Source organism: Saccostrea echinata, unplaced genomic scaffold (assembly GCF_033153115.1).
Source record: "Saccostrea echinata isolate AGI-Se365-2 ecotype Australia unplaced genomic scaffold, CSIRO_AGI_Sech_v1 ptg000042l, whole genome shotgun sequence".
NCBI lineage: Eukaryota > Metazoa > Mollusca > Bivalvia > Ostreida > Ostreidae > Saccostrea > Saccostrea echinata.
The window spans coordinates 1,095,591-1,122,731 of record NW_026889791.1 but is presented as its reverse complement, the minus strand read 5'-3'; the positions used below and the strand labels follow the sequence as shown (position 1 = coordinate 1,122,731).

The 27,141-nt window shown below is 32.6% G+C and overlaps 1 protein-coding gene across 1 annotated transcript in view; it reads right to left on the bottom strand.

The window, feature by feature from the left end:
* LOC133201006 (multiple epidermal growth factor-like domains protein 11) overlaps positions 1 to 27,141 on the bottom strand; it is a 46,376-nt gene that overhangs the window by 11,354 nt on the left and 7,881 nt on the right. Inside the window, exons 6-9 of the mRNA XM_061336808.1 lie at positions 17,332 to 17,466; positions 15,773 to 15,910; positions 15,292 to 15,432; positions 14,455 to 14,592 (exon numbers count right to left, since the gene is read on the bottom strand). Coding sequence (XP_061192792.1) covers positions 14,455 to 14,592; positions 15,292 to 15,432; positions 15,773 to 15,910; positions 17,332 to 17,466 — 552 coding nt within the window. The remainder of the gene's footprint in view (positions 1 to 14,454; positions 14,593 to 15,291; positions 15,433 to 15,772; positions 15,911 to 17,331; positions 17,467 to 27,141) is intronic.

Below are 27,141 nucleotides of genomic sequence, written 5' to 3'. Positions count from 1 at the left end.
TACTTGAAAACAACAAACGACAGACGACACATGCTTGCAAGTGCAGAAATAACGGAAGCTTTAGATGATAGAGGACTCTTTGAGTATCAAAAAACGATAAAGAGGTCGGTAAATCTTTTTTAAGCTTATTATTATTTTTTTTTTTTAGAAAAACAGAAGCGGGCAGTTTGAAAGCTTTCTAAACGACGAATACCTTTGCTGATATCTAAATTAATAAGACATTCAGTATAATAAAATAAAATGTGTCTGTTTTGTAGAGTAACAGTTGAAATTGACACCTCTTGGAAAACCATTGTCAACCTCTGCGTTATAATCGTTTTTCTTGGGGTGTCAATTACAACTGTTACCCTCCGGATCAGGCACCGTTTATATAATGATAGAACTTTTCAACCCAATAGCGTACAAAAGCAATGGCACATAAGCACGCAATTACGTGTAATACCTACGATTCTTGAAAGGCAACAAAGGGCACTATGTGTGAAACTTAAGTTGATTGGTGAAGTTAATTTCGACACAGATTTGGCTAATAAAGTGTTTTTCACATTAGCCATTTCTTTGAGAGAAGATTTTGAGCAATGGTCAAGACACTTGCCCAATAATTTCCAGATCCTAAAACCCGAATGATACAGTTTTCTTTGCTTGCTACCTTTTAAAAGACACCCCGGGATCACAAAACATCTTAAGTTTAATTCAAAAGAATGTATATTGCGCTGAAAGGTTTTAGAAATGTAGCAGTCCAGAATGAAAATGATTTTTTTTCACTTTTTCACGTTGCATCAATAAACTGCTGTTGCATGCAAACTAAATTTGTGTGCACCTTTGATAATTCGGAGTTGAATTTGCATTAAACATATTAAGTATTTTTGTAGTGATGAAGAATTAGATCAATTTTTCGGATAATAAAGAAATTACTGAAATGTACTGCGCAGTGACAGTATTTACTGATTTTTGAGATAATGTTTAGTACAATATTTTGGGGAAAACGATGTTTAAAAAACAAAAAAAAAAACAAAACAAAAAAAAAAAAAAAAAAACAAAACACGCCCCCCCCCCCAAAAAAAAAAACATATCAAAAGGAAAAAAAAAATAGACAAACAAACATATATGAACATTATCGTGTATTTAAAGGAAGACAAAAATAAAAATTGTTCATACAGTACCCCATTCGAAATTGTCCGTCCTGTAGTAGATGGTTATATGATGTATACTGAGCACTCTTCCTAGATTCACCCACCAGGTTGCATTATGTTCTTTGGATGCAGATATTGTACATTGTTCTCCACCAGCTGATCGGTCTGAATACTGACCATCCACGGCTTTTTCTGCTCCCCATGACAGTTTACCAAATAGATCAAACGGAAACTGCTGCCAGGCAATCTTTCCTAAAGCGATGTTGTCTGTAAATAGTTCAATATTCTAATGTGAGGATCAGTTCATTGTTTCCGGTGTTAAAGATTTCAAATTTCTGTCTAATGCATTTTGGTCGGAAAGCAATGGGCTTAATAAAGATAAAAAAAAAATCAAATATATAATACGCTAACTATTTATGGCGAATTTTAAATGTTTGGATGTGAAATTTAGAGAGGAGGATAGGAACCCCTTTATAGCAATATATATATTTATTTAAGTATACACATGTATACATCACTTGAATTCAGGGCTAAAGAAATTGTCCGGTACTTTTTATTTAGGTGGATTGTGTTACATATAGGCAGAGTTTATTTCCATTTAAGAGCAGAAAATAATTTAATTCTGGAGGAGTATTTTGTTTCTTAAACATTTCCTCAGAGAACCACATAAAGTCAATAACAAAATACTAAAATACGACTTAACTGTTAAATGTATTCTCCAAATATGTACAACTGCAGGAAATCAAAGAAGTTTTTAAAAATAATATATATAAAAAAAAAATAATAAGGTCCGCCCTCAATGATATATAATTTTTCCTCAGAATTTGTCATTGAAATGTTGCAACTTTAACGTTTCCTCACAAAAAATTGAAGTACCTTACCAGACATTTGTGCAAGATACCAGATGATTGTGTTTTCAATATAATTCTATCGGAAATATCTTGAATTGTCAATATCACAATTTTGCTGTATTTAGTTTTTGAAGAAGTTTTGAAAACAGTTTAAAAATCACAAGATAATGAAAATTATAAATATTTTTTTTCTACATATAAAGAGATACAAAACAGATATTGGAGGAACGTGTCGTCTGACCTTAAAATAAATTTCACAAGCGTAAAAGAACGTCCGACTTGGAACATCCTATTTCGAGGGGGGGATTGGGCATTCCCCTAAATTTACGGTATACATGTGTCTTTTTTGAAATGCTGGAATTTACGGTGTTCTACACTCCGGGAACAAATAAGGGGGGACCAGCATGTAAATAAAAATTTACATACTAAAACTACAACTGACGACTATACCCTCTTAAGAGTTCCCCTTCTGTTTATGGCCCGTAATTGAAATAAGAAAATATTAACAATTGATATATTTGAAGAAAAAAAAAACCGACATGATACAAAATACATCAAATTGTTTGGACGAGATGTGCATACTCAGCATTGTAAACATAAACGTGATGGAACTTATATTGGGTATTAATTTTATCTATGTACTGTTAATGACTTTTATATTTTGCGCGTTGTGGTGTAACCCATTTCTTTCATCATTTGTGTATGTTTTTTTTTGTTTTTGTTTTTAGTGTAACAGGAAGTTGGTTAAGAAAGCACATGGAAAGAAATTAAACTTGTTCACATGTAACCAGTCATTTTATGCTACAAAGACCTGTAGAGTAAATAGAAATACTGCGCAGCAATGTTAAGGCTTCCCGAAGCTTTAAATACGTTCAAAACATATCACTGCATTGCAAGGTCCGTTTTGATTTTAATTTGTAAGTTATGTACTTAAGTACGGCCAATTTATGTAAAGAGTTTCCTTAGCTATTTATGAACATATTTGTTATGATATCACATGACTTCATTGATCACGTGACTGTCATTTATAATTTTTTTGAGTGTTTCACATTAATCGCTTCGGCGCAGCTGATTAACACAATTATTATTAACATTTTGTCATATAAATAAACTCGTCGTATCCTTGTGAACCCGAAATGTGCTTGGGAAAAGTTATACTATTACCTGGGTACAAAATATTTCAACTTACCTACAAATTTGAGGGTATTTTCCACTCAATATCGTCATCTGTATTAAAACAAAGCCATCACACATTTTTCCCAAGCAAGATTCAGATAGAGGGGAACCTCCTCTTACAGATTTCCACAAAAGATTTCAAATAAATCTTCATTAATCACCTGCGCCAGGCTCTTTTATATACATGTTATAAAATCTACCTCTATCCACGGGCGTTAAATAGGGTAAATGTCAAACGTATATTTTTTGTATATATTTTGAATACAGCGAATTTCAAACAAGAGTAATAAAGCAAAGTATTTTAAAATATTCGGACATATCAGACTTAAAAATACGATTAAAACATGTTTATTTTACAAAAGCTTTCTGACATTTTATATGCAGATCGAAAATAAGGTGTACAGTTTATGACACTCTCCCCATCATAACAGCTCAAGTTTGCAGTGACTTGACGTCATTTTCAATTATGACGTAATACATACGTAGTTCAAAGGAGTGAAGGCACAGAGTACACTGCAATATTCTACGGGAAGCCTTAACGTACCTGCGTGCTCTGTATTATGTAGAAAGATGGTTTAAAAAGATGTCACCTAAATGTAATAAATCAGCTTAATTAATAAGTTTAAAGTGTGAACAATTTTTTTCTACAGAGAACCATATGTGTTTGTATATTCGTTTGATATTTTTTTGTATAATTAGGCCTACCCTTTATTAAAACACTACTGGTTTTATAACATGTATCATGTTATTTGTGGCATTTAAATATGGAATCAGAGACCATACCATTGTGCATCACAAAGAAACAAATAAAAGAAACGAAGAATATTAGTACATGACCGTCACTAATGTATATTTAAACTGTATTGATGAATGAGACCGAACCACTGTCCAAGGTGGAGTCTTGGCGCAAGCCAGCCTCTACCTACTAGAAATGTTCAAAAGAAAACAACAAATAACATTATAAAATGATATTTGCAACGAGCAAAAATTGATTAAGTATTGTTCTAGAGTTTTTTTTTTCAGGCTTTACAATTTACGACGATTTGAGACCTACTTGTCAAACTAGCCGACAGAAGTCTAACCTTTGATTAATTTGCTTTCAATTTACACATGATGTCTTTCGTCACATATACAAATATCACGGATTATCAAGCATCAAATTAGGAGTTGTATCTTTGAGTAGGAGGTGGGTTGAGAGGCAGATACAGTGTAGCCCACGAGAGAGAGAGAGAGAGAGAGAGAGAGAGAGAGAGAGAGAGAGAGAGAGAGAGAGAATCTGCATATTTTTATCTTACCATAAGCAGAAATAAAACATCCGGTCAATAGCACTTCTACTAGAAAATAAAGCATCTCAACTCCTCCATTCATTCCATTTGACAAGACATGATTTGAATTAAGGAAGTATTTGTTTTTCTTTCAATAACCCACAGCAGTTTTGGACCTCTGATTTACGTCACGTATGCATGGTTATTGAAATATTCTATGGGAGTTTTAAGTTTGAAGTAAATCAGATATTTAGTCTCTGTAAAAGTACAACAAAATATAAAGATAATAAAAATTGTCAAATAAGTCACTTATCAAACGGAAGCTTATGTGTTTTTCATAGCTAAATTCAATGCAATTTAGTTGATTTTTTTTATTAGTTCAATTTAGAATACGAAATTATTTTAACAGTAGTATTGTATTCATTTCCTTAACTCCATTCTAATTACTTACAATTAATATCTATTCAGATGATCAGCGATAAAATAGTAAAATGGACAAAAATATAGTTAAAACCTTCCTGTAAGGCATTATTCGAATTCATTATGTTTAAATTGGCTCGATGAAAGAGTATTTTATTATTTTCAACTTCCGTAAGGTTTCTTTTAATTCTAAATCAATGGGTATCATTTTAGAAACTAAGTCATGGGCATATAGGTAATATTTTTTTTAAAGTATTAAGGTTTTTCAACCTTCGGTAAGGAGAGATCATTCTAACTGGGATAAATTTCTAGTATTTCTTTCTAATATTTTTTAGATAAAAGGTCATTCTATCTCTATCGAATTATAACTGGTAAGGTTTCTGAAAATGTTTGTATTTTAATAATCAATTAGATTTCTTTTAGAAAAAGTGATAAAGCAAATTCGTATATGAATGCATATGGACGAGGGCCATTAACTACAAATTTGGAATTTATGAAATATAAATAAATTTCAACTAAAACATTCCATTAATTAAATCAACTCTGATGATAGTAAGAATTAATTATGAATAAAATTGTAAAACAGAACTTTTCATGCCCCCTGAGTTCTTTTTAGTTTTTTTTTTTTTTTTTTGGTCAAATCTTTAAATTATTATTTTTGGTTTTATTGTTGTTTGTCTCTTGATATCATTTTTGAATTTCACTGGAATGGAATCATTTTAATGTATATTTGACTTATAATCCATTTTGACTTAAAATCCATTTCACAAGGAAAATGATAAAGATATATATCTGTATACGTGGGCAATTCATTAATAATAAGACAGACAAATATAAAAATCAACTGCGTATTTCACAGAATTGCATAACTTTTATAAGATAATAATTGCAAACTTGTAATCAAACCTCAAGGATATAATTAAGAAAGAGAAGAAAATAATATTTATATTTTCGATGTGTATTGTGTCTAGAATAAAGGAATTTAGGGATTGGAGTAGACATTTTAGTAGTACGTACTTTTATACCCAGGACAATGTATATCCAATAAACATAAAATACCTGGGAAAAAATGAAAATCTTCTTATATCGCTCTTTCAAATATTTTGTCAAATCATATTTGGATTAATATAAAAATTCTTCTGAGATGAAGATTCTTGTATACTAAAAGTAGATATGTCTATTCTGTTGACACTACATTAAAATATACTATTATCTGTATCGTATTATTGCGAGACCTGCATTCATATCTTTATAAAGCAGAAGTTATTCAAAAACTTCTATATGAAAAGTCGTCCCTTGGCATGGCCATTAGTTCGACACATACATGTATTGACAAAGTTTAATCAATTAATAATATTTATTTTCATTCAAACATTGATTCATTGAACGCGAAATAAAGTAACCATGAAGTGTTACACATTTGCTTCATGTAAGGAGAGTCTATTAAAGACATTGATGGCAGATTTCAAACGTAATGACTTCATTTTTTTTCTATTATCAACTTTATTTGCGTAGCAATATATCATTATTACCTGCATATGACGTTTATGCTTGCTACTTGATTCAATATGCAAGAGGATGTTCTTCGTAAAAAAACAAACCATTTTTAAGGAGGCAGACTACTGGCAATCAAGTCTACTGGGTATCAACAATGTCGTTTAATGTCAACATTTTGCAAGTTCTTTGGTGGATACAATGACCTCGTTTGAAAATACAATTTGTCCTTTCGCAGAATGTTGATTAACGTCTTTCATAGAAATTGTTAGTCCATTATCTTTACATTGAATTGAGTATGGATTTCGTTGTTTATGCGATTGTGACAAAGGACACAGGGCGAGTTTGACCTGTCTACATTCAATGCTTAATTGTCCTTGACAGCCGATACTACCTATGATGTTTTCAGAGGTCTATATTTTCTCTGCTTAAAATTCAACTGTCAATAATTCTTTCTGTTTACAATTTGTATTGTTTCATTGAACTTTGAGCATGATTACCGTTTGCTATCTTTATACATTATTTGTATATAATACACTTTTGAAAAAGTACCGAAATAATTTTGCTGGCTACATTTGGAAGCTTTTATAATTTTCAAATAAAAGGAATTTTGGTACGCTTTCACAACATTATAGTTTAAAACGCTCTCGCAACATATATTTCATGAAATTGTAACTAAGTTTTTTGAGGACGTAATCTTCAAAACTTTGTCTACATGCCTTTTAAAGATGCTTTATATTACTGTGCATGTGTTTTTCATGATTATGTCTTTATTTAATACAACTACGGGATAATTTCCCTAAAATGACATGCTATACACTACAGCGATATCAATACTTATTCTGTGTTATGATTTCAAATATAGTCCATAATGCATGATAGATATAAATAATATCTAACTATCCTTTGTTTTGACTATGTTCCTGATATTGCCATGTCTGCTCATTAAGGAAATAAAAATCAGAGACATAAGTTAATGATAAAGATTTACATTATCTATATTCATATAATTTTAAAAATCACCGATTCATAAAAATAATCAATTTCTTTATTTGATTTGTGGGAAACATTTTCATTAAAGGGATTGACACGAACATTTTTTTTGATACTGTCTTTTTAATTTCCAGTGTGTTACTGTAAAAATTTTACCGATTGAGGAGAAATCAGCATATAAATACATGTATAAGAATTTTTGATATTGCATTAATATTTATCTATAATTATTGTGTTTCATGGAAGAAACTGAAAGAAATAAATAAACGTAATGTTACTAATAGTTATTTAACTGTACTTCTTTATCTTTATTATTGTTATATTTCTCACACTTTGTTTAAAACCTATTGCCAGGTTTATATATATGACTCTGGAGAATAAATACAAGATTTTGACTTTTAATTACTTTTCATTTTTTATGTCCACTTCTTCTGCTTTACCGTTCACGGTAGCTCAGTCGGTAGAGCGCTCGCTCCGTGATCGGGAGGTCGTGAGTTCGAATCTCGGCCGCGACTGACCTAAGTCGATAAAAAATGGGTAGCAACTGTTCCTTCGCCATGCGCTCGGTGCTTTGAAGTGAAAGTTGCGGGTCCTTCGGATGAGACCTTAAAAACTGAGGCCCCGTGTCACGGCAGGCGTTGGCACGATAAAGATCCCCCACTGCTCAATGGCCCTGAGTGCCGAGTAGAGGTCAAAATTTGAAGCCCTTCACCGGTCTATGGTGACGTCTCTCTATGAGTGAAAAATTCTCAAATAGGACGTTTAACAACATATAATCAATGAATCTTCTGCTTTAAGCGCTGTTAATTAATTTGTGTTTTTCTATTATAGAGATATAGCCTCTTGATGATGTCAGTCCCTAGATATATATACTTTATAGAAAGATATCGATCTCGCACTTTGTGTTTGTTCGATGTGCCTCCTCTAAGGTCTATATATCTAGGTATTGTACCGAATCAAAAGAATGTGTGTGTGTGTTTTATTACTATAAACATTATTTTGTGTCTGTTATTGAAAAATATTTTTAAAAGCCATGTTTATAATATTCAGTAGTTTTTAATTCATGGTGTTGTTAAGTTATAGTCATTATGAAGTCACAATTTCACATTCCAGTAAAGTATCGTAAAAAAAAAACCATTCCATATTCATGATAATATTTGGATGCAAAGCCTCAGATCTGCCGCAAACGTTCCACATGCTTAATACAATACCCTGAGTCTATGTCACATGATGATGTCGTAATGATGTTAAGATCGATAAATAAGTGTTTTATCGTTCGCACCTGTAGCAAATTAAAAAAAAATTGTAACATTTTCCAAAATGTATATAGTACCACGCATACCATAATTTTCTTGTGGTAGTATCGAATTACTTTTAAACATTATACACATCCATGCTGGGGAACACTTGTTGTAAAAAAAATGTAAAATCATTAACAAATATAAATTAAAATTTCCAAAAAATAGAAATGCAATTCAAACAATAATTAGACATAATATAAACCTTTTTCTTTTAAACCAAATATTCATTTCTTTGATGCATGCTTTCAATAAGGAATTATTTTATCGACACAACAAAAAATAAAGCCTCGTTTTTCCATGTACACTTCCTAACACAACCACAATTAGATCGGCCTCTGCTGTGGCCGATAATTGTGACTATTGTGATTCCACCACTTTGGTTGTTTAACAGAAGAGTGTCACCATCTTTCGAAACACCAGTTTTGTAAGTTTTTTTAGCAGCTTGAAATAAAAAGACACAGTTTATATGACATTTTACACTTGATCATATACTCGATGCAAACATCACACATGCTTAATCATTAAACAGAAAAAAAATGTAGAGAATTTGTGGGCGGACGGATAGACTCAAAAACTAATTAGTGGATATCCACGTTTCATCTGAATACTATCTTTTGAGAACTTTAAAAAGAAGTTTTTTAAAAACCTTTCTTGTATCAATAATAAGGTCTGGAAACAATCGATTTCAAGTTTTTTCTTCTGATTTAAGCAACAATATGCAAGAATCTCATCGATTATAATTTTGAACTCATTTCATATTTTAATGCAAAAACCGTATAAAGGACTTGTACATTTTTTACAGGACTTTTCTGTGGATATTCACATTTAACACTCATTGAATGTGTCTTACACATCGAAAGTATATGCCGTGTTGTCTGTATGTAGCGTATTTATGTCTTGACAAAATAGAAATGATCATTTAAGGTTTTTTTGCTAACAAAGGTCCAGTTTCTCGAGCAAAGACAATTCCTAAAGCTTCCAGTCATGTTTTTATTCTTCTCCAAATTCTTGAACACTTAACGCTACTTACTAAAATACAATACCTAAAACACATTATTTATTTTGTTTAATTTAACGAAAATTTGAATGGAACAAAATATGATCAATATCACTCTAAAGTTAACAAAGAAACATAGAAAAAACCTAAAAACAAGAGGCCCATGGGCCACATCGCTCACCTGAGCTCATTGGCTAGAAAGAAGCAGAAATCATTTCAGTATTGAGCGGGGGAGGGTGGACAAACTTTAATTTACACTACCTCAGGATGCTTCCATATAAATATTACTAGTCATGACTCTGCTGTTCTTAAAAAGAAGGATTTTGAGAGATTTGTTTCCCTATGTTTTCTACCGACACGGTAGCTCATTGTGTAGAGCTCTTACTCCGTGAGCAGAAGGTTGTGGGTTCGAGCCCCGGCCACGACTGACCTAAGTCGATAAAAATAGGAAGAAACTGTTCCTTTGCCAAGCGCTCGAAACTTTGAAGTGAAAGTTGCGGGTCCTTCGGATGAGACCTACATAACCGAGGCCCCATGTCATGGCAGGCGTAGGGACGATAAAGATCCCTCACTGCTCAATGGCCCTGAGTGCCAAGTAAAGGTCTAAATTTGAAGCCCTTCACCGGTATATGGTGAAGTCTCTATATGAGTAAAAAATTCTCGAACAGGAGGTAAAACAATATACAATCAATCAATCGTATATTTTCCTATCTAAAACTCTGATCTCTCATTGTGGCCCCACCATACACACCCTAAATTGGAACAAATTTGAATCTACACTACCTGAGGATGCTTCTATCATCATATGACTAATTATGGCTTTGCTGTTCTTGAGCAGTTTTTTCAAGATGATTCCTATTTTTTTTTTTATGCAGAACTTAATTGACCCTCTGTTGTACCTCCATGATTTGAACAAACTTGATTCTACTATACCTAAGGATGCTTCTGTATAAATATGATTTATAAAGGCTTAGTTGTTCTTGAGAAGAAGATTTTAAAAATATTTCCTATGTACAAGCATTTCACAGTAGAAAAAATATTGAATTAGCAAAACATTAGAAATAGAATGACAATTGAAAACGACTTTTTTTTTTTTTACCAGATCAGTTTTCTAAAATTGTTTTTTATTAATTAAAAACAGAGGGAGATAACCCTTACCAAAATTCAAGGTCATTAATTAGGACACATCCCAACCTTACATGTTAATAATAATAAATGGGAATTATGTCTAAATATACTGAGTATTAAAATTAACACATCTGTAATGTTTTCATTTTCATTGAATCTGTTGCTATTAGGGATGGAATACCTTAACTTCTTTATTGCTGATTCAGCATCCAACTTCTTCAGCTACCTTCTGAATGCCTGGCTTTCCCAAAGCTTTGCCTTATATAACCTTTAGTTTGGCTAGTCCATTCCAAGGGCTGTCAGGTCAATTCATTATTTGAGGTCTTCAATGCGTTTTACTCAAATGCCCCTTAACACATATATAAAACTATGTAAAACTTAACCACTTGTTGTGGCCCTGCCCTACCCTAGGGGTCATGATTGGAACAAACTTGAATCTACACTACCTGATGATACTTCTATTACAATATGACTTATCATGGTTTTGTTGTTTTGAAGAAAAAGATTTTTAAAGACATTTCCTATATATTCCTATGTTAAACTTCGATTCCCTCTTGCGGCCCTGCTCTACCCCGGGGATCATGGTATGAACAAACTAGAATCTACAGTATGTAATAAAGCTTTCACATAAGTTTCATCTTTTCTTAACCAGTGGTTCTTGGGAAAAAAAGTTTTAAAAGATGCACCAAATTTTCACGAATTCTTAATTATCTCCCCTTGAAAGGGGGCGCGGCACCTCCTGTGAACTGAAATTCCCTTTAACCAAGGATGCTTTGTGGCACGTTTGGATGAAATTGGCCCAGTGGTTCTTGAGAAGAAGTCGAAAATACGAAAAGTTTACGGACTACAGACGACAGACGGACGCTGAACATTCCTTGATCAGAAAAGCTTACTTTAGCCTTCGGCTCAGGTGAGCTAAAAAGCTTTTGTGTATAAACATGTATACCCTAGTTACAAGTACTTATATTTTTAATAAAAATTTGTTTAAATATGTAGATAAACGGTGTAGATAAGGCAATGTGTATTGATATAAGTGGAAAAACAACAAAGAAGTAAGTTCTAAAACATTAGGTGTTAATCTTCAGAATACTTTGAGGTATACAGTATATTTCTGAAATTGATTGTATCAAAATGTCTGAATCGTAATAAATACACTCAATTCCTGATAATGAATAAAGTGAATTAAACAACTTCCCGCTAACGTAACTGGTCATATTGAGAAGTTTGCAACTGACCAAGTTCTTGATATCCTCCATTATCGTCAATTTTGTCATATACATCTGAGTTCGGTCCCAGTTCCTGATATCCTCCATTGTCGTCAATTTTGTAAGACATATTTGTTCTGGGTCCCAGTTCCTGATATCCTCCACTTTCACCAATTTTGTCATATATTTCCATGTTAGGTATCGTGTGTTCTGTAGATAACTGTTTTGTACTTTTCTCTTGCCTTTTGCATGACCCATTTCTACTGCTCCAAAATAAATAAATTAAAAACAAATTACATAAAATAAAAATGAGCTGATTTCCATATTAAACAAAATGCAGACCGATGCATTAAATATTTACATTTACAAATCAATTATTTACATTCGCAAACGTTTTCCCTTATATAATACTATTTGAAGAAGGCAGATTTAAGTCTGTTTATAAACAGGTTCGTCACATGATCATAAATTCATTAAATCATTAACGATCGACGTTTCACAGTGATGCCTTTAGTGGTCGACATGTTCAACACACTCAATTTATCCTGTTGAGATTTGAAAAAAAAGGGAAAAAAAACATTTTATGGGGTTAAAACAATAGCACGAAAAATACTTGCTACAAATATGTCACAAATTTAAATGTAAATGAAAAGTTCTTATTTTTAAACATTTATCGGGATGTGAATACGGGTTGGTACGTTAACCATGCTACCAAAAAGGCCTTGGCTTCATTTGATTTGATTACGTGACCATCCCATTTTTACATCCAGATAAATGTTAAAAATGATACCTTATCACTTAAAAGTAATCATAAACAATTTCTTAGGGGCGTACTTTATAATTCAGAACTAGTACATTAATACATAAGGATGCCAATATTTGTCTTTGCATTTTTTTGTTTTATTTAAATAGAGATCCAGTAATGAAATGGTGTATTTATGAAAATTTAGATTTGTAGACTAAAATTTTGAATACAATAGTGCGGCCCTTCAAACAAAAGAAGCATGTAAGCAAAGATCTTAGTACTTTTATCAAATTTACCTTCTGAACACAATTAGAAATACTACAACAGCCAGAATAACAATGATAGCAGCCACGACTCCTCCTATGACAGGACCAGTATTAGCCTCTGGTGGATCTGTAGCAGCAGCAATCTGCACCATAAATTAAAACTGTACAGAATAAGAAGCTTAGAAAAATATGGATCTAGCTGAGTCATTCATAATTTCGCTGTGAAACATGATACCTCATTCATGAATCAGTTGCAATTTCTCTCTTTCTTTTACTAAGGAGGATTTTTAGAAGAAAAAGATATTGCTCCATATTGTTTTTTTTTAATTTTTTTTTTTTACACTTTCAAAGACCACAAATTAATAAAAAGTTCGAGGAGGAAAATCCTTCATATATACGTGTAAGTATTGTAAAAACGGAAAACATCTCATTTTAAAGTCCGTATCTTTTTGTGATCAAACAATATCAGGATTTTATAGAATTTCTCTTTGGAATATTTTTTTTTGGTGGGGGAGGTCAAATTTTTTGAGGAAGTCATTAACACCCTCAATTGTGTATAATACTCTCAGTAGTAATTTGAAGCGTCTTTATTGTCAATTAACATTTTTCGTTTGAGAAAAACCCTTGATTGCTGGAACTGAGGTAAGTGATGCATTGGAAAAATGAACACAGGAATATGCTTTTCAAGAAATATAGTATAATGAGCACAATAATATGCTTTTCAAGGAACAGTATAACACCCGTAATCAGTAGGGATGTGAACAATCATCAGGTTGGAAAAAAAAAAAAAAACATGAACATATACATGTGGTACCTAGTACATATTGTTTCTTTATAACAATTTAGATAATTATTACTAAATGAGAAATAAAATAATTAGATAATGGTGTTTATCAGTCTGAACCTGAATAAATGCTACTCACCAGTGGACATGTTCCTGTAATGGCGTTACATGTACCATTAAAACACTCTGTACTGCATGTTTCATTACAACCGTAACCATGAAAACCCCAGGCGCATGCTAAAAAGATTAAGGCTCATTACGTAATTCAATTTTTTTTAAGAAAAATGTAAGACTATGAAATTTAGTATTTCATACGTTCAATACAATATTTCGTAAATAAGAATAGATGAAGATATGATCAGTTTTAAAAACAAGTTGTTTCATTTCTGTTATACTTATAATCATATCATGCCTAACATAATAAAAACATATTTAATTATAATAATATAAGAAAATGAAAATACAAGAAAAAAGAAATAATAAGACTTTTTTCTAAACAAAGACATGTAACTTGCAATATATATATCCCGACATTTCAACAAGAATTATTATTATCTGTGTATAATTCTTCAAATTATATATATATATATATATATATATATATATATATATATATATATATATATATATATATATATATATATATATATATATATATATATATATATAATAATAACTTTTGGAGAATTGATTTGTCACCTTGTGTACAGTTGATTCCTTGGTAACCTTTATCGCAGCCATTTAAGCATGTCCCGTTTATATGATGACATTGTTCTTTCTCATAGCAAACACCACATGACTGTGCACAGTTAAGTCCGAATTTGCCCAAATCACATTCTAAAAAAGAGAAATTTTAAAAGTGTGATTTCCTTTTTGGGTCACTTCTAAAAAAACCTTGTATAATATCTGATTGTCTCTTACCTGGAAATTCAAGCTCCTTTTCATTTGGAATTTTCACCTTGATTCTGGCATTTAATGGTTTTTGTTGTTCCTATTTGCATCTTATATTTATTCTAGCAATGTATACTATTCTATGCAGTGTTGATTGATTGATTGATTGTATGTTGTTTTATGTCCCATTTGAGAATTTTTCACTCATATAGAGACGTCACCATAGACCGGTGAAGGGCTTCAAATTTTGACCTTTACTCGGCACTCAGAGCCATTGAGCAGTGAGGGATCTTTATCGTGCCAACGCCTGCCGTGACACGGGGCCTCGGTTTTTAAGGTCTCATTCGAAGGACCCGCAACTTTCACTTCAAAGTGCCGAGCGCATGGCGAAGGAACAGTTCCTACCCATTTTTTATCGACTTAGGTCAGTCGCGGCCGAGATTCGAACTCACGACCTCCCGATCACGGAGCGAGCGCTCTACCGGCTGAGCTACCGTGAACGGTATATGCAGTGTTGATAATGTTTTATGACATTCCATTCCCTTTACATTTTATAGAAATGAAAATTTGATTAGGATGTTTTTTTTTTCCAAACATAACTATCCAACATTGATTAATGTACATAATAACAAAACATTTCTTTACCTTTTTCACATTTCGTGTCTTTCCACCCTGTCTGACATCCATTTTGACATTGCCCTGTTTTTCTGTCGCATCTTATGGGATCTCCACAGTTTATGTTACACATCTCTAGGCAGTTGTATCCATAACGTCCATCGGGACATTCTAGGAAGCAAGTAAGACATGTAAATGATTGGTCTGTACATAGGATGAAAATGATATTGTTATGGGATTTAAATGATTTTGTAATTATTTTAACTTCTAAAGAAAAGAAAAAACTAATTACAATGTCAATGGGATCTAGTAAAAATTTACAACGAACTTGTAAAATCCTATAATTTAAATTCTCGATATGTTTGGATACTTTAGTTTAATGTGTGAATGCTTTTAAAAGCATTTGGAAGCGCATGGCTTATAATATATAGACTTGAACTAAGCAACCCAATTTTGACTTAAGAGCAATAAATGCGTCCTCTGGTTTAAGATACATTTAGATAAAAAATACCTTCAATACATTTTTCTCCCTGATATCCTCTATCACATCCAAAGAAACACGTCCCATTAATGTGGTGACATTGTTCTAAATTCAAACACGAACCACATGACTGACCACAGTCTTGTCCGAACGCCCGACCATCACATTCTACAACATCATGTTTTATTCATCTCGTTCTCTAGTGTTTTTTTTTTTTTTTTTTTTTTTTTTTTTTTTTTTTTGTTAAAAGCAAAATGGATGCCATGGTCAAAGAACATACATAAAGATCTATAGGAAGACAACATGAAAAAAGGCGGTATAAAATAAAAAACTTATTTGAATATGTTCAAAAGTTGTACAATTTTTCAACAAACAAGTATCAAAACACTACTACTTAAAACGAAGAAGAAATATAATACAATCAGTAAATGTGTGTGTGTGTGAGGGTATGTGTGTGTGTGTGTGTTCTAGGCTCAATTACTCAATTCCATATGATGTTATCAAAGAGAATAAAACCTTATTCACTTATATATAACCTACATCTTATGACGTCATAGTTAAGTGAAAACCCAAGATCGACTGCCTCAGCTAATGAAAATACACAACTCTGATAAAGTGAATGACATGCGACTTTTTGAAGGAATGCAACATTGCTAAGAAATCTTCAGTTGACTACTAAATAGTACAATGTCTTGACGATATGTCGTCTTAGTCATAGATCTATTAAAAATTGTGTTTAATGTTTGTAATATCTATTATGAAATGATGTGTATTGATTTTCATAATTATTTGCTAATTATTCATATGAATTCTAATGATCCGTGTATAATTATGATACATGTATTCCGCCAAAATATCATTATTTATTTTTTATATATATATAAAAATTTACATTTTTGATAAATATTCACAATGTAAATCTAACAGTTACATCGAAACATTAATTTAATCATTAAATCTTGTGTGAGTGCAGAAAGGTCAGCAGAAGTAGTATTGATAGGAAAACATCTCTCTCATTAGTTTGCGGGGAAAGGTATAAATTTTGATCACTTTGGATAATCATTCGGGTATGCATTTCATGATATTAAGGGTTGAAAACACTATCACAAAGACCTTTGGTAAATATTTACAAATTAAGGGTTGTGGGTTGACTAAAATCTGTTTTAAAAAATATTCAGCGTATTTGCCTATATTTGTAGAATTAATCCTTTATGTCAACTGAAGTAAAAGAATTTAATTTTCAATAATAAATATTCTTATTATTGTTGATAAATTCTATAAACGAAGATTTTTGTGATTTTCTATATTCTGCTTATGACCACATACCCTTTAAATGGGTGAAAAGTTATACGGCAGTGTATAATTATCTTTCAAAATTGCATCGGCTGCATCACCTTTAGTACCAATTTAGGAAAAATACCGCATACTTTCGATTGATTAATAAGCTATTTACTCATTTTAAATAGATTGAAAATACTGTGACAAACATTTTTCTGACATGGGTTCTACCTCATATTGGATAATAGAAGCCTATGTTCTTATTTTTCCAAGATTAAAAATACATAAGATAATTAAAAACTAAACCATACCAATCTCACAGAAGGTGCCCTTCCATCCAGGATAACAACCGTACTCACAGACACCAGTAAATCTGTTACAGCCTCCTTTACAGTTTGGATTACAGACTTCAACACAATTCTTTCCGTGTCTACCAAAGGGACAACCTGTAAGAAAATAACAAAGGATTGTGTCAATCAAAACACAGGAACAAGAAAAACTCTCGTTTATCAGCGCTTTTGAAAGGTACATAGTAATTATTATTTCCTGAATATCATATATAAGTTGAAATATAATAGTATATCAAGGTCTATATCAGATATTGTTTGGTCAATTGATTTGAAAATCATTTGAATTATGCATATGATTTATTATGATTAATTAATTAATTATGAATTATGCAAACGTGAGAGTAGTTAACTACAAATTTCCTTATCGCAGCTTTGTAAAGGGTGTCCGAAGGCTTAAATACGTTACAAATATTTTGTTCTATTTTAAGCTGGTTTGATATCAATTTGTTATCTATGTATATATGTACAGCCCACTTACTAGGAGAGGTTTTTAAGGTATCAGAATAACGCATTTGTGTGATGTCACATGATCCTGGTGATCACGTGACGGTCACTTATAATATTTCTAAATGCTGCACAAAAATGGCATCGGCACAAGTAATAAACAAAGTTATTGCGAACTTTTTGTTACATAAATCAATTAATCGTATCCTATCGTATATATAATGTGCTGGGGTTTTATTTGTACAGTAAATATTTTATGGAAACCTACACATATGAAGTTAGATGAAGTCATTTATTTTAAATATGGCTATTGATGGATCAAGATTTCACTCTGTGTTGTTTGTAAGTAATATTATTCGGATATATCATACTGGTGGTATTTTAAGTGTGAAAAAAAAAAAGAAATACGGAGACAACAAAATAGAATTACGCGGTAATGTATTACATATTTGTTTGATTTTATTTCTTTTTTATTTATATAAAGATGGACAGAAAACGTGCGCAATGTAATTACATGTAATTATATGTACATCAATTTCAGGGGTATTTCATTCAATACTTTTTTTAAGAGAGCAATACTAATTTTTATCAAAGAAAATACATCAGAGACCCGGTCTTGTCCTTTTCATTAATTTATTTGAATCTCTTCACCATTTTACTGAATGTATGAATGAATAAATGGGAATTTTAGGCTGGGGAGCACATTTTTTTTTCCGTTTATTTATAAACGAACATAATTTTCTTATATAACAAGACTGTAATACGAATAATTTTGAAACGATGAGTCATTCATAGTCTTTTTAGGCAAAAAATTGATTGATTAATAATTGTCAAATAAATGAATTATAATTCACATTCATCAGCAAACACAGGGTTAAATATTTCCGGGGAGGAGGGAGTCAAATGAAAACACAAACTTTGAGTTTTTGTTGTTAACAAGTGTGTATAATCGATACTTTTCTTTTTAAAACAAATATTGCTTTTTTCGGGATGCGCCGTATACATCCTTTAAAAATATATTGGAATCTTCTTTCAACACCCTTCTTACGACTGTGATCAAGGTCATTTAGAACTGTGATCATGGGCTTCGAGTGCCGGGAACTTAAAACTTGTTCTGCTATTATCTCTTGTCAATATGACTGAAACTACACCCGAGAATAACGATTGAATTTTAATTCGTGAAATTAAATGGTTTTATAAGTATTTATTTCGTACAAATACATGTAAATACCCGTGAATTTTATTTCTTAAATTTATCCCATTTTCTGTAAACAGTTGATTTGCCAGTCTATTCTTGAATGAAAAAAAAAATATAAAGGAAATAAATCCTGAATAATTATATATTAGTTGTTTCATTAATCACGCAGTTCTAGATCATAATTTTCACAGTTTTTAGGACATTGGACATGTATCCATGCATATTGAATGTATTGTTAAGTGCCGCGACTAGTGGTTAATATTTTCTAGCCGGAGTTTGAATTATGGATTTTACAATGTGCTTGGTATAGAAACACAATGCCTCAAAAGAGAACTACAATATTATCCCTCATCCCCTTGTTCTCTACCATATAAAATTTCAATGTATTCATATGAAACCTTATAGTAACCATTCTGATTAAACTGCATTTAATGAACTATATGGTCCCGCTAGAGATATGGATATCCTTTTTTTCTTTAGCACGGGCACTTGTTTCTTGATTAAATTTTTCCTAATGAAATTTTTACTGGAACAAGTGCCCATTATATTTAGCCATGTACAGATTTGTAGATACAACAGTAAGATCTCGGTAATCTAACCGCCACCCAACCCCCAACCCCCTTTTCCTGCCCAATGTTTCTGTTTGATGCAGTGTACATATTACCTATGCATATTATAAACAAAACCTGAATTATTCGAATGACATTTTTTTTTTTACTATTTACTCAATCACAAAATAAATAAATCAATCAATATTTAACCAAAGAAAAGAAAATCAATCCTTGTGCAGAAATCAAACGCAATTTAATTATTATTTTTTCGAATCAATATCTGAGTTTATTTGTCAGTAATAGCATGACTTTTCAGTATCAAATTATAATTGTAAAAGCAACGAATGCTTTAAGAGACATGACATTTTTTTCAGTGAGTCTAGCGGAAAATGCTTGTACATGTATAGACGATGATAGGCATTTCACCTGGCGGGTCATATACGCAATGACAACTATAAGTATTAATTAATTAAAATTGAAAATTGATTATTTTATCAGTTTATATAATACTTATTTTAACTTAATGTGAATGATTGTGATTCTTAACTAATCTTTGAATAAACCGTGTTGATTTGAATAAAGTCCGAGAGATTCCGAATTGAAAATCCAGATCGAAGCCAAAGCGTGCGAGAATCGTGTACAAAGCGTGTTGTACCATAACAGCGGCAATTTTCTTTTGATCTTAACTGTGGGTATCTGTACATAACCATTGATACCCAATGGCGTGGCAAAACTGCTATAATAAAATCATGACGTAAATCATTTGCATAAATTTCTAACTTTAATATTCATTGCAAAGGTACATTGTCCTCAAAATTAATTAACAAAGAATTCACATACATTTGTAGTCCGCCTCTTCTACCGGGGAAGAAATTATCCAAACACTGTATAAAATGAAATGAACAATTAAAACTTCATCTCCACTCTTACAATGAACACCCTTTTCAAAGGTTGAAATATACTTGACAATTGTTAAATGTGTTTCTTCACTCGCAATCGCCATGCTTTGGAATTTCAATATCGTCCAAGGTTTTTGCCTTTTTGCTGACCGGTTCATCTGGTTCCAGTGCGTAGGAAATATCACTTATCTCCTCACTTGGACGCTTGTATTTACGGACTGTGGCCTGTATGTTCCATGATTTCCTGTTCCGGTACCCCAGCTTGGTAGAGAGCGGTTGCGCAAGTGCGCTTACCAGAATGATTTGAAAAGAATCCGGGAATTCCGGCTTTATCACACATATTCTTCATAATTCTAGATAATTTGTTGACTCCAATTGGTTATACACTGAAACGGACTTTGCTGTTTTCTCCGTTTGCCAATGGTCGCCGGTCAAATCGGTTATTTTCTAAATTAACCACAACTAGATTGAAGTATTCCTCGTAGCTATTGTATACTTTTTTGCCCAAGAAGTGAATTCTTATTGATTTCGCGCTCACATGTCTTTGATACAACCCACCTTAAAAAAATGACACTGTACATTCAAATTGTAATTTTTCTTATAAACATTTCACAATTCATTTTTATCAATAGTTTTGTTCGCAATAATGTATTTGTAATTATTAATATACATTTTATAAAAGGTCAAAAGTAAATTAACAGATAGATTTAGGAATTAAATTTTTTTCAGCATTTTGCGCCCCATGCATTTTCCAACCCGATTAACAATTTGTATTGTGCTTAAATGAGTAAATCATTTTACCCTTGTATGTCTTATTTGCCCTTCCTGTGAAATTTATAAACTTGCCCTTTTGGTCTTGACCCAACTGAAACTGGTCTTTTGATAATGTTTTGTGTTTGTCAACAGCTCTCAGACCAAAAAAATTTGCAATTGTAGTAAACAACAGTATTTAGCATAGATTCTCCTGTACTGTTGCCGAAAAGACCCTTTTCCCAAAGAACATTTTCTGCACAAGGAGTGGGGATGTCTACTAAGTAGGCCGAGCCGGCCTGCTTAGTAGACATCCCCACTCCTTGTGCGGTAAGTTCTGCCATTCGCGCGCTAAGAATCTTCCGAAATTCGTAAAATTGGGAATTATTTTCATCTAGAAAATTCAAATTCACACCATTTTCTAGCAAATGTCCTAAAAGTCCAGTACACAGCATGTAAAGTGTTTTAGGGGGGGGTACGCCTTGCCATCTTTGCGTCGTCTTTCAACAACAAGTCTTGACAGCCAAAAATTAAGTTCCTCGACAGAATAACCAGAATCTGGTTGTCTATTGTCAACATCGTAGTATAGTTAAGGTGCCAAATGGAAATATCGGCGAATTTTTTAGACAGAAAATACATTCTTTACAAGGATGGGCGATTTTTTTAGGCCTTTACTATTATCGGACAAATGTAATGTCGCTGAAAACTTCATGTTGAGGACGTTTATATTTCTTATTTAGATTTGTTACGTAATGTGGCAGTCACGTGATTTTAGCAAATATACCTGCAGTATTGAAGTCATCTATAAATTCCAATATTGCAAGGGCATAACCAAGTTAAAAATGTAAGTTTAATTTATAATTATTTTCAACACTCTTTGTAGTTTGTGAAAAGTGCTGCGAACCTATATAGATTCTACTGTATAATTGCTAAAATTACATTTGTTAGACCGTATGTTGAATATTTTGCTGGTCAAGTACATTAAATGTAGATATAATTAATTCATTTGCAAGATTTCATCAGGTTCGCAGCACTTTTCAAATATCTTCATACTTCCTGAGTTTATGTGTAAAAGCCTGTCGTAATTCATTGAGGGTATGCCCTTGCAATATATCAATTTATTACGACCCTTTCTATTACCCTTCAATGAATCTGCATACAAATGTACGGCAGTTTCTCTTGTCTAGGGAATGTACGGGAAGTATATGAATAAAATCATATAATAGACATCGCATCCAAGTTAATGGCTTCTTCTATGTCTGCAAATAATATTTTATTTAATTACAAAACACATTTTTCATTGTATAACATATAACTTATCCGCCTTTCAGTGCAATACAAACTGCGTCAATTTTTACGATATGACGTCACATTGACAAGTGCATGGCGATCAGTGAATTGTTTATATATTGCTCTGTGGGATTTAACCAAGGGCACACATTCATGCAATAGTAAGTATTGATGTAGTTTAAAGCTACCCAACAGTTTAAAATAGCGTATAATTTCATTTTGTGGTAATTTGAAGAACATTCATTTTTGTGTGATGTCATAGTAAGCATTTCCCTTAGAAATTAGGCCCCGCCCCCTTATTGCAGCCTTTACTGTGCTGCGATCCGAGCGGAGCGCCAGTCGTTAAAAGTAGTTACCGACCAATTTGTGTTCTTGCGGGTGTTCTTGCTCTCTGTTGAATTAAACAACTCTTTTAAATCACTGTTATTTAAAAAATGATCATAACGACCAACCGGCATCTAAGATCCTCCTTCCTTTGTTGCAAGCAGATCAAAATCAACCGCGTAGTCTAATTCAATGCCATCGGGTCCGGAGTTGTACAAGATGCCTGAGAGAAGGTGATGTTCTCTAGCAAATTTTCGCAGTCAATCTCCTTCTCTACCTGGCGCAGTGGTTAGAGCGTCTGCTCTAGAGTCGCGAAGTAAGGAGTTGATCCTTACGTCGCGGGTTCGAATCCCACTGTGGGACGTGGAGACAGGTCCTTCGGATGAGACCGTACAAAACGAGGTCCCGTGTCGCAGGAGGTGCTGGCACGAAAAAGACCCCTCACTGCTCAATGGCCGTAAGTGCCGAGCATTGGACAAAATTTGCAGCTCTCCACCGGCAAGTGGTGGCGTCTCCATTTGAGTGAAAAATTCTCGGGACGTTAAACAACATACAATCAACAATCCTTCTCTATCTGCTCAGTTGCTTGCAAAAGAGTAATGTCGTCAATTGTAGTGTCCCACAAGCTCCCCTAATCAAATAAACCCTCGTAGGTATCGTCCACGTCCATTTTTCTGCTTTATCAACCGTCCACATTCACTTCTAAGCGGGAAATGAAGCGCCAAAATTTCTTTTTGCACGTGCAAGATACTTTGTATGGCTCTGTTACATGTGACTTACACAATAGGTTTCAATTGGTTAAGTACAGAAGGACGAATGCGGGGCAACAATGCCACTCAGACGCTGCGCGTCCATGTGACATTTTTTCCCCACCTTCGTACGTCCTTCTGTACATAAGCAACTAAAATCTTTTGTGTAACTACTACTGAGAAACGGTTTACACGAAACGCTACACGGTTTGCAAGAAACGCTACACGGTTTACACGAAACGCTTTGCACGAAGGGCTGCACAGCTTACACGAAAGCCTGCACGAAACGCTTTGTATATATATGTATATAAAGCGCACTTTACATTTAGCAACAACTGCCCAAAGTGAAGAAATATAATAATAAAAAGCACAAAGAAATTCACTTTTATAAGGATACCCACATTCGTTTCCTAGAAGTACAGGAACAGTGCGCTAGACCGCTCGGGCATCTAAGTAAGTCAAATAAAATTCTTGCAGAGCTATTCTACACTACACGGTCATTGAGAATGGAAATGAGAAAGAGTTATCTGGACATTAGTCTTACGGTTACACATTGTAATGAATTATTTTAATATATATAGCACATTTTACAACAATTCTTCAGCTTACATAACTGCCCTAAGTGAAGAAATATTAATATAGAAAGCACAAAGAAATTCACTTTTATAAGGATATCCACTTCAGCCCCAACCAGGGGTTGAACTATCGACCTATGGAATCTCCTAGCAGTACCTGTACAAGTTGGGGCGGAAGTTGGAATATATAGTTACGTATTTTATACTGAAGTGTACTTTTATTTGGAATCAGACTAAAACTGTAGAAGTAACATTTAAATATTTACATTTGCCAATGCCTTTCCTTATATAACAATACTCATTAAATTGAAATTCAATTTTCAATGACATGCAGTTGGTCACATGATCAGACTTTCTTGCGTTTGGAAGGCAAAAAGCACGAGTCATTTGGAAAGTTCCGATTGTGGCGTTATGTTGCATTTCCATAGCAAAGTCTAAATAATGACTATATTTCTTTGTAACACGAATGAAAAGTAAAATATAAATATAAGAAATAAAATATCATTTTTAAGAGTTTCATTGGAGTATGGCATGAAGTCGGTACGTGATCAAATCTACTATAACGCCCTTCGGGCGTTATAGGATTTGATCACGTTACCGACTTCATGTTATACTCCAATGAAACTCTAAAAATGATATCTTATTTCTTAAATGAATTTCACAATATTTTCTACTTTTAGCAATCATGGCAACACCATTCATTGAAATCAAAAACCGATATGCAGAATTATTTATCTTAGTGTAGTCTACTATGGGAAAATTTTTATTGAGATCAGATAAGAACTGCAGTAGTAGTAGCATTTTGAGAAAAAAATCAAAGAAATGTCTATTTAAGTAACCTTGGCAACACCATTTACCGAAATCAAAACCCGAAACAAAGAATTACGTATCTTATTGTACTCTACCTGTGTACATAGGTATATTGAAATCGGGCCAAAGGAGAAGTAGCATTTTGAAAAATTGTTTACAGACAAACAGACGAACAGACAAAAAGACAAGCAGAGGAACAGACAGATAGGCGGACGACGGACACCTAACTATAGCATAAGCACTTCTGGTCTCTGACCAGCAAAGCTTTAAAAAAGTAGACTTTTAAACCTTAATATTTTTGCTTAACGCCACAAGCGTCAGGAAGTTTAAGGATTTTTTTTTTTATTTCCAAGCCAAGAGGTCAAAGCTAGCCAGCTACATTTATATCTAACAATACTAAGCAGAAGAAACAATAATATAACTGATGCGAAATATTGATGTGAGTACATCCTTTAGTTTCTTTTCATGCAGCGGTTTATTTTATGCCCTATACAAACAGTCCGTGTGACCTTTTTTTTCTACGTTTCTATGCTACGGGACCAGTCCATTTGTCTTCAAGGAAAGCGTTGACACAATCATTTTGCACCAAATGTCATAAGTAAATTCTTTGGATGTTCTACTCAAGGGCTGTGATAACTTCCATGAAATAAAATAAAGTTTGTTCTTTGAACCTGATTCTCGAACGTTAGAATTTTTTTTTATTTAAAAAAGAAAGAAGTAACGTACCATTTATGGGTAAGTAACTCTAAAGCAACAAAATTGCATGCTAAATTTTCCCTTTTATGTATTTTACTTCTGGGTTTACCCCATAAGTGGTCATAGTTAATCATTAAGTCAATTAGTTGTAACAAAACACCATTCAATAACTGATGCTGGGAACAAAGATAAAAGATGGAAGTCACAAAACATGCTTTATAAAGATTGATTTAAAAAATAAACAAAATGGAACAGATTAACATTCCTTAAGAGAAAGAACTGGTCAAACATACATATAATTTCTGATCTAATGCAGTAATGTTGCATGTGTAAACATACCCTGCTTGTATATCGTAACAATGTCTTGTAAATTATTCCCGAATACATTTTTCTAAAGATAAAGCATAATTATGTTTTTTTTACGATTTTCATTCCAAGACATTAGATAAAAATTTTGTCTACAGACATATATCTAGGGTATTTGGTTCCCAATAGACTGCACATCAAAAAAGTGAAAATGTGTGCAGTTTTACTTTGTAATGATAATCTTTTGTTAAAATGTGGTTAACTTTTTCTTTTTTGATACAATTTGCCCTGTACATAATATACAAAATTGTAAAATTTCACCATGCACGTCCATATATGTCCTTACTTCTTATACTGCCCCGTTGTACGCGAAGTGTCAGGAGGGAGGGGGACACTTTTTTTTTTTTCTGAGAATAGTCTTTTTGATATAGTTTCACTATGTAAATTTTAATTTTGAAGCTGCCCCCCCCCCCCCCGACCCCATCCCCACTTTTCTTTCCTGTACTGTTGAATATGGGCAAATTTGAGCATTAAAAAAGAAATGTGCCGAGAATTTGACATGGACCTGTAATATTAAGTTTTTGAAAAAAAAATATTTTTTTTTAATTGTTAAGATTGATATTATCCGTATTTTGCATAAAAGTGCACGCTACAATTCAGTCTCCTTACAGATATTCATTTTAAATTATTTCAATTTGTATTATGAGTAGCTATCATATTTTCAGCTGGCTTTCAGCATTTCTGATCTCCTATGCATTTGAAATGAATTTAATGCATGTAACCTTTATTCCGTCACAGCTTCCTATCACAAATCAATCACATAAATTTTACATACATTCTTCATTTTAATTTAAAATCATTTAAAGAATCTGAGTCTCAATATCATGCCAAATTAACTTCTTTCAAATGTTATCCATATGCACATACATACATTCTTATGATGTGTCGCAGAAACGTTAAGGTAAAAGGAAAATATGACATTTTGTATAAAGTCTTAAAAATGTAAGGTGTTGAAATGTTACGATGGAAACATTTATTTCATATTATGCTTTATATGTTATATATTAATTAATTGCTTGGTCAGGACAGCTTCCTAAACGCTATTACTTGTATGAGTAAAAATTAGGAAAATTCCTTGTGGTTGGACAAGAAATATCCAAGTTTACGTTCATATTGTTA